Genomic DNA, 8,830 nt, shown 5'->3' with positions numbered 1-8,830 from the left:
GTTCGCGGAAGCAGGCAGCTCAATTGAAACTGAAGCTACGAGAAATGTCGGGTTGAGACTTTGAAGACGAGCAGCTTGCTGACACCTACCTTCAGACGTCGGAGTAGGACATTACCGAGTCGGAGTCAGAAAGCGATGACTAGTGGTCTTTTTCTGTGTACGCTAAAACTATCTATGTATCCATTTTAATCTGAAAAAATGGCCGGCGGCGTCGGCGACGTAGCAGGCGGGCGAGGATGTGAATCCACTGTGCCACCGACCAGCGGGCCCGGTGAAGAAAGATGGCGAGCGCGCGTCCGTCTTGTGTCCGCGCCGACACAAATCAGGCTCAAAAATGGGCCAGGAATGGGTCGGCAGACGGACGAAAGCGGACGCGCGTCCGTTTGGGTCGGCGCGTTGGGCCGGCTTTTTTGTCCGCGCCGACCCAAACGGACGCCGCGGACGAAATGGGTCGCCCCATTGGGGTTGCTCTAATCAAGCCACGAGATCAGCAGAACATAATACTAAAATTCTTAACCATAAATCTGAAGCACATCTCTACTGCATATTACAACATGGACATCAACACCAACAGCGCATGCATCTCGCTAAAATTCTCCACGAAACATGCATGCGCAAACCATAAATCTTAAGTGTCCATCTTCCTCCACTAGCTTACAACCAGTTACCAAGCTGCTACTACTAATTCGAAGCAAGAATATTACATGGGAACAAATTCGTGATAGGAATCACCACTTGTAGCGGCGGTAGATGGCCTCGGCGTGCGCGTTCTTGTATGCGCTGCAGCCGATGAGGTAGAGGAAGACGAGCGAGACGGTGGCGACGACGAGCGCGATGTTGGCCTTGTGCCACTGGCTCCGCAGCGCCGCCAGGAGGCCCGCGCGGCACGACTCGCACTCGTAGCACAGCTGCGCCGGGTCGTTGCCCCACAGGCCGCAGTCCGGGTCCGACGCCGGCCGCGCCGGGTTCGTCCACACCGTCGGGCTCACGTACCCGAACCCGCACACCGACGGGGGCTTGCAGCAGCCCGACTGCATCCACACCACACCACAAGCTCCGTCAGTTGTCAGAGACTCAGAGCCCACGTTTCAGCTTACTAGTAATTATTGTTATGCTGAGAAATTTAACAGGAATCAGTCATCCTGCGACGTTCATGCATCCATCTCAGTCAGTGGCTGGATCTGAAGTAGTAGTACTAATTTTCTTTTCTCTTAATCACGTGAGGTGGAGTTTCCTAGAGATGGTGCATGAACGTCTGAGAGACCAAAGCTCCGGAACACGCGGGGGCAAACAGAGGCAGACAAACCCTCCTCAGATGAGGACATCGAGATGCTGCGTGCGGCCACTGCAGAACCGAGCTCAAAGTGCCCTCGACACCAGAACTAAGATGATAAGCAGGAGTAATTAACACACGACTCTAGAACTAAACACAAGCCCCCACGCACCGACCCATGCGACCCTTGTCCCCGGCACTGTCCCGTCCATTTCTTCTTCTTGGGACAGCAACTCTTCCATGGTTCTGTTGCCATATATACTAGTAGTAGGAGTATTGTTTAAGCTTTCTCTCGGGGGATTAGAGTGAAAAGTAGCATTGATACGCCACCAAGTAATTGCCCATCACGTACTCAATTATATTCGCAGTCTAAATCAGTGTCAGATTTGTTCCAGAAAGGGCTTAATTACATGGGCCTACGCGCGGATTCCCCTCAAGACCATTTGGCACTTGGCAGAAACCGAATGGCCCACATCACAGTGACCGTGAACAATGGCCGCCGCTTTTTTTGTGCCCTGTCAGAAAGTTGCCACCGGATGGATTCCCCTCCTCATCGTCTAGTAGCATCTCCAAGAGCCAAGATAACCTCATGCCCGGATCCTTCTAAAGCACCCCTCATCGTCTTGTTTCGGTTACAGGTGTCACTACCGATGCGTTCGCTCACATCATATCTAGTGGAGTAGTATGGCAACAGTTTCAGTCGAAACAGTGTGATTTTGACGTGTTCATTTTGTGGAATCCTATGTTTGAGGAGGTGGGAGTATTTGATGAATCTATGGCTAAACAACGATGATAGGAGTACTAGTAAGTTTCTTGCAGGTTGTAAGAAGCAGTAAATGTGAAACTGCTACTCCTAGCTAGTTCTAGTACATAGTGGCATCATTCAGCTAACACTCAAATATGCTTCCCCGCAAAAATCAACAAAAAAAATACTAGTGACGAGAAGGACTGGGATTAATAAGTGATGGGTAATACAGTACGCACCTGGAGCGGCGTGAGGTGGGACTGGTAGAACTGGTCGGCGGTGACGTAGCCGGCCTGCCGGGCGAGCTTCTTGCAGGTGTCAGAGACGGCGAGGCAGGACCTAATCCCCTCCCAGCGGGCGGGGTCGTCGGAGACGTACCCGCGCAGCCACATGGAGAAGCCGTCGAGGCGGTACTCGTCGTACTCGCGGCCGAGCACCGGGTAGGCGCCGGAGCCGCGGGTGACCGCGAAGGCGAAGACGAGGAGCGCGATGAGGAGGGCGATGAGCGCCGCCATGGCGAAGAGGTAGAAGGCGAGGAGGCGGCGGCGGTTCCAGTAGGCGCCGACGAAGCCCGCCAGCGCCGCCAGGAGGATGAGGCCGCCCAGGATGGCCACAGGCCAGCGCGCCAGCCGCGCGCACTCCTCCCCCTGCGCCGACGCGAACCACACCCCCGAGGCGATGACGGGGACGGCGCAGATGAGCGCCATCAGCGTCACGCACGCCGTGATGTTGTTGCTCACCGCCATGGCTGGAACCTCGCCGCTGCGGCTCTCGCTCTCCCAGACCGTGCTTCGTCCTCTCTGTGTGTTCTTGACGCGGCGCGGGGCGTCTGCGGTGCGGGCTTCCTTCGTGGGTGGGGATGGCATAAAAGGGGTTTGCGGTTTTGCGGAAGGGGTTTGTCTAGGAGCTTGTTCGGTTGCACTCCAGCTCCCAACTCCACTAACTCCAGCTTTGGAGCTGTGCCGAACGGGTTAACTCCTGGAGTTAAGAAAAAGAAGCTGGGAGCGGAGCGTACTGTATTTTACGAGGAACTGAGGAGCTAGACATCTACTGCTCTGAAAAATCAAAGGAGCGAGAGTTGACTGGAATTACGGCTGCATGCCACCGCCAAGTGAGCTAGCGTACCGGTTCGCTGCAGCTTATCGCTCGAGCTGGGCCACATCAAAACCGAATCAGCTGCCAGCCCATGCCAGTGCTCCCGATCGAGAAGCTGTGCTGTCAAACGTTTCTGAACTCTGGGTTTTTTCAACGAGGAGTTGGGCGGAGGAGTTGAGCTGAGGAGTTGAGGATCCGAGGGAGCTAGAGGGTTGCCGAATAGGTCCTAGGTCTCAGTCGACTTAGACTTCACGAGTGTACTTTCCAGCCTTTTTTTGTCTGAAACTGTTATGTCTTGTCTTCGTGATGGGCTGGCCTGGTCCCGTACTGGGCTTTCGTCCCACCTTTTCTCTTGCGCACCATTACATTGTTGCCAGATTGTTTTTCTCTTGCTAGTACGTACTGCCCTTGTTTGCCTAAAAAAAAATGTACTGTCCTTGTAAGTGTATTTTGCTAACTAGCTTCAGCTCGACAAGTGATGCAGCTTTCTTGTGTTCAAAATCTTGTATTCTTTTTGTTCGCCGGAAAATCCTCGTATACGCTGCTTGTATTTGGGTGTGACCGTGTGAGCTATGGGCATACAGCTTATGGTGATTTAATATTAGAGAAAAAAAATACAAAAATACAAAGGTGGACATGGTTCCACGTGCACCCGTGTGAATAGTAAATGAAAAAATACTAGAAATAAATAAAGATTCTAAAATTTTGAGGTATCAAATTTGGTCGGCCATTCTACTCACGTGTGAAGTTTCGTGAAGTATTGACATATGTGGTATTTTTAGTGAAGAAAATACAAGTGAGACCATACTATTCATCAAATAGTGTTTTTTAAAATAGCTTCAATTTTGTCACTTTTGCCCAGATTTCCATGGATGTCATTTTTCGTGAAACTTCATATGCAAGTATATCAGTTGACTATGTATGTTAGAAAACAAAATCAGATATTTTTTGTTTTTTCAGTATTTTTAATTTACTATTCATAAGGGATGCGCGTGGAACCATATTCACCAAATCCGCATTCGAAAAAAAATACAAGTATTTAAGCAAAAAGATAATCTACACACATATAACCGTAATGCAATTACGTGCAACCGGCGGGTTTGCAAACAATGATACAGTAAAAATAAGTAAGATAAAACTTAATAAATTACACACATATCGGGACACCACACACCTCTAATCCTTCTACACAGTTAAGTTGGTGCGCTTGTAGTTGCATGTGAGATGCAGTGCATGCAGTTGCACGCCGAGGCGGACATGCACAATTTGAAATAAAACACCACTGAGTTGCAACCGTGTGGAAGGCATGCCGTTGCAACCGGGGGAGACACTTGCAGTTGCGTGCCTAGTGGTGGACATGCAAATACCCCCTCCCCTAACAAATCATCACTAAGCTGTGGACATGTTGAAATACATGCAATTGCGTGCCTAGTGGCGGACATGCAACCACCCCTTCCCTCCAACAAAACACCGCTGAGTTGCAGTCGGGGGCTACACTTGCATTTGCGTGCCTAGTGGCAGACATGCAACTAGCCCCTCCCTCCGACAAAATACCACTAAGTTGCGGACATGTTGAAAATATGCAGTTGCAGTCGGGCGACACTTGAAGTTGTGTGGCCAGTAGAAGAACTGCAGTTGCAGGGACGACACTTGCAATTGTATGACCAGTATCATACATGCAGTTGCAGTCGGGAGTGACACTTGCAGTCGCGTGGACAATTGCAGACATGCAACCGCACCCTCCCCGGACAAAACAACACAGAGTTGAAGTTGTGTCGTAGACATGCAGTTGCAGTCGGGGGCGACACTTGCATTTGCGTGCCTAGTGGCAGACATGCAACTAGCCCCTCCCCCAACAAAACACTACTAAGATGCAGACATGTTGAAAACATGCAGTTGCAGTCGGCGGCGACGCTTAAAATTGTGTGGCCAGTAGAAGAAATGCAATTGCAATCGGGGGCGACACTTGCAATTGCATGGCCAGTATCATACATGCAGTTGCAGTCGGGAGTGACACTTACAGTTGCATGGACAATAGCAGACATGCAACCGCCCCCTCCCCGGACAAAACAACACTGAGTTGCAGTCGCATTGAAGACATGCAGTTTCATTCACAAAAGACACTTGCAGTTGCGTGCCTCGTGCCAGGCATTCAAGCCCCTTCCTCTGACAAAATGCCATTGGGTTGTAGTGCTGTTGCAATCGGGGCAACACTTGTAACTGTGTGCCTAGTGTCAGACATGCAAACGCCTCCTCCCCCGTCAAACACAATTAATTTGGGTCGTTTTGAAGACATGCGGTTGCAGTCACAGACGACACTTGAAGTTTCGTGCCCAGTGGTAGGCATGCAACTGCCCTTTCCCGACAAAACACCACTAAGTTGCGGTCATACTGAAGACATGTAATTGCAATCAAGGTCAATACTTCCAGTTGCGTGCCTAGTGGCAAACATGCAACTACCCCCTCCCCCCTGGCGACAAAACACCACTAAGTTGCGGCCTTGTTTAAGACATGCAGTTGCAGTTGATGAAACACTTGCAGTTGTGTGGCCAGTGGAAAACATGCAACTACCCCCCACTCCCACACACACCGACAAAAACACCACATAGTTGTAGTTGTGTTGGAGGCATGCAGTTGCTATGCGCGCGCGGGGGGTGGGGGGAGGGGCAACACTTGTAATTGCATGACTAGTGGCAGACATGCAACTACCCATTGCGGCAAAACACCACAGAGTTGCAATGGGGGAGAGACCTACAGTTACATGCTTAGTGGTTGACATGCACCTGCCCCTCTCAATAAAATCGACAAAGTTGCAGATGGTTTGAAGACATGAAGTTACAGATGGAACAACATTTGTAGTTGCATGACTAGTGACAGACATGCAACAACCCCTTTCGACAGAACACCACAGAGTTGCATTGGGGGGCGACACTTGTAGTTGCAGGCTTTGCAACTGCCTCTTCCCCGACAAAACACCACAAAGTTGTGGTTGCATTGAAAAATACATGTTATAGTCGAAAGGCAACACTCTGTATTTTTGTGCCTAGTGGTAGACATGCAGCTGCCCCCTCACCCCCACCCCACCGCGACGAAATGTCACTTAGTTGTGAGGCATTGAAGACATGCAGTTGCATCCGGGGGCAATTTGTGTGACCAGATGGCAATATTTTCAAATCTCAAAATAAAATTGTTGTTTAAGAAATATTAAAAACAAAATGGATAACAAGAATCTTGTTGTTAGCAAGAAAAAGGTTTAAAATAATCTTTAAAAAAGGCAACAAAAAGTGATAAGACAATATGCAAAAAAATGTATAGCAAGGATCTTGTTGTTAGCAAAAAGAAGGTTTAAAAAAAGACCATTAAAAAGAAGACAAGGAAAAAGTGATAAGACAAAATGCAAAAATAATAATAAATGCCACAGGGACAAGACGAAAAAGGTTTAAATATAAAATTCCTGTTAAAAAGCATGTCAACCGACATGCATTAACATACAAAAATGGGAATATATTCGCATATATACGTACATACACATGAAATAAACATGGTCATCACATATTTAAAATAAATTATGCACAAAAAAATGTCCATTTTGAAAGTCTATGTTAGAATATTGCAGATTTAAAAAAATCAATACAGTGGAATATATGGTTCATAAACCGTGAAACAATGTTTGAGGAAAAGGAATAAGAAATATCAAGAAATGTAAAGAATGAAGCAAAAAAAAGTAAAATGAAAACATAAAAACAATGGAAAATTTAAAAAGAAACAAAATCAAAACAAAAAATAGAAATATAAACATTTTGACGTAGGTGTATATTCGGTACTTGCATTCAACCCACCAGCCCACTAACTCCGCGGTCAAACCTGCCCCAGTTTATACTACAAAAACAAGTCAACAACGAATGAATTTTTTTAAAGAGAGAAACAAAAAGCGAAAGCAATCAAAAAACAGACCCAATGAACAACCAGACCCGATAGAACAAAAAAAGGACAAAAGGAAAGAGCCCAACCAAAAAACAGAAGGGAAACAAAAGCAAACGGACTGGGCATGCGCCTTAATGGGCCGAATTCAAACAAGAAAGTCAGCTGCGCGAATCTTTAAGAGTCAGGCGATCCAAAGGCTGGGGTATCGACTGAGACTTCCTTAAAACTCAGTCGACTGAGTTTTAACGTATCCGTTTGCGGAAAGGTGGCGGGGTTTGCTGGGGCTGGCACGCTGGCCCGGGGAGAGCATGTGTGATCCTGATCCCCGCTGCCGACGCATCGTGCGCCGAGCGGCTTGTCAGCCAGCGCGTTCAGCGTGTGTGGGAGACTGGGATTGTTTGGACGAGTATGGCATGGGCATGCTTGTTTTGCTTTCACATGCCACGTCGATCCACTAGCTTATAGCCTTATAGGAAACAAAAGAGATGAATTTTAGTGAAAGTTGAGAGGAAAAGGGATAAAAGGAGAAAAGACTAGCAGTTGTATATGTACAAGTGTGCCAACGAGGATGGTGTTTAGCAGTTGTATAATGGCCGGATGAGGAATGACAACCAGATGGATGGATGCAGAAGAAAGCCATGAAATCCTTTCCTTCTTTCTTTTCAAAACTAATAACTGCACGGTGGCTCGGCGGGTGTCTAGGCACCATCTTTACCGGATGTGTACATGTCCAAAATCAGGCGGGTCATTATCTCGCTTTTGTGGTTGACATGATGCATGGATCCGACCATGGCGGCGAGCAACAATATCTCTAATGCAATCCGTAAATTTCCTTCCGCATCCTTCAGCGAATAGGGACTGGTCCATAGACATGGTTACGGGAGAACGCCATCCAACCGTAGCCGCATTTTGTCCGCCAACAAATTTAAATTCGAATCTACAATGATCCACACAATACGCCGGATCACACCTGCGTCAGATCGTATCCCCGATCACAACCAAAATGAGGCAACTATGCTTAGGTTTTTACATGTCCGAATCCAAAAGAATATTAGTCCGGCAGCCCGCGCATTTCTGCTCTGCCGGACCGGCCATCTCAGCGAGATGCTTCTCGATCAAGGTGTCGTCGCCGCCGTGTAGGCCGCCTCGGCGTTGGCGTCCACCTCCGCCTCCGCCGCGTCCTCATCTTCCGCTGCCGCCAACTCATCTTTCTGCCGCTCCAGCATCTGGTAGCGGACGGATTGCACGATAATTCTAGCGTCGGCATCCAAAGAGTCGATATTCAAGTTCAACATCTTGGCGTCCTCTGCATTTGCGGCGATCTTCACCCTCTTTTTCTGGAGCGCGACCTTCTTCTCCTCGAGCACCGCCTTTCTCTCTTCGATCATGGTCCTCCACTCTTCGAGTTTAATCTTCTTCTCCGTCGCCTCCATCAACTGCTTGAACCTTTCCGCCTTCCGCTCCTCCTTGATGTCTGAGCGCTTTATGCATGCCTCTTCCTTATTCGCCAAGATCTCCTCGAACCTCTTCGTCAACTTGACCACCGCACCATCTCGCTTCATCCTCTCCTCCTCAAAAGTCTTGCCACGCAAATTTCTTCTAACCTTCTTCGGCGGTTCTTGGGCTAGGTCGGTAGGGTCACCGGTTTCTTCCTCGTTGGCTTGAGCGGCAGTCTTGACAATGAAAAGGTTCCACTTCGGCTTCCCATGCAACTTCAACCAACAATGCATTACGATGAATGACTTCTTCTCCAACTTCCTGTACACCACACAAGCACGAGTAGGCTACAAAAG

The 8,830-nt window shown here is 48.5% G+C and overlaps 1 protein-coding gene across 1 annotated transcript; it reads right to left on the bottom strand.

Annotated features, from left to right (window-relative positions):
* Positions 1 to 487: 487 nt before the first annotated feature.
* Positions 488 to 2,955, bottom strand: LOC109775273 (tetraspanin-2). Its single transcript, XM_020334023.4, has 2 exons — positions 2,258 to 2,955; positions 488 to 1,031 (listed from the first exon to the last, which is right to left on the bottom strand). Exons 1-2 carry the CDS (start codon positions 2,882 to 2,884, stop codon positions 729 to 731), a joined length of 930 nt encoding a protein of 309 aa, XP_020189612.1. The 5' UTR covers positions 2,885 to 2,955; the 3' UTR covers positions 488 to 728.
* Between the last annotated feature and the right edge of the window lie 5,875 nt (positions 2,956 to 8,830).

This window comes from Aegilops tauschii, chromosome 6 (genome assembly GCF_002575655.3).
Source record: "Aegilops tauschii subsp. strangulata cultivar AL8/78 chromosome 6, Aet v6.0, whole genome shotgun sequence".
NCBI lineage: Eukaryota > Viridiplantae > Streptophyta > Magnoliopsida > Poales > Poaceae > Aegilops > Aegilops tauschii.
The sequence above is the reverse complement of the archived record's forward strand: the minus strand, read 5'-3'. Positions and strand labels throughout refer to the sequence as shown.

Coding starts and splice junctions, on each gene's coding strand:
- LOC109775273 (XM_020334023.4), bottom strand. CDS start 2,884: ATGCCATCCCCACCCACGAAGGAAGCCCGCACCGCAGACGCCCCGCGC. Junction 1,032..2,257: donor CCCACCTCACGCCGCTCCAG/GTGCGTACTGTA, acceptor GTGTGGATGCAG/TCGGGCTGCTGCAAGCCCCC.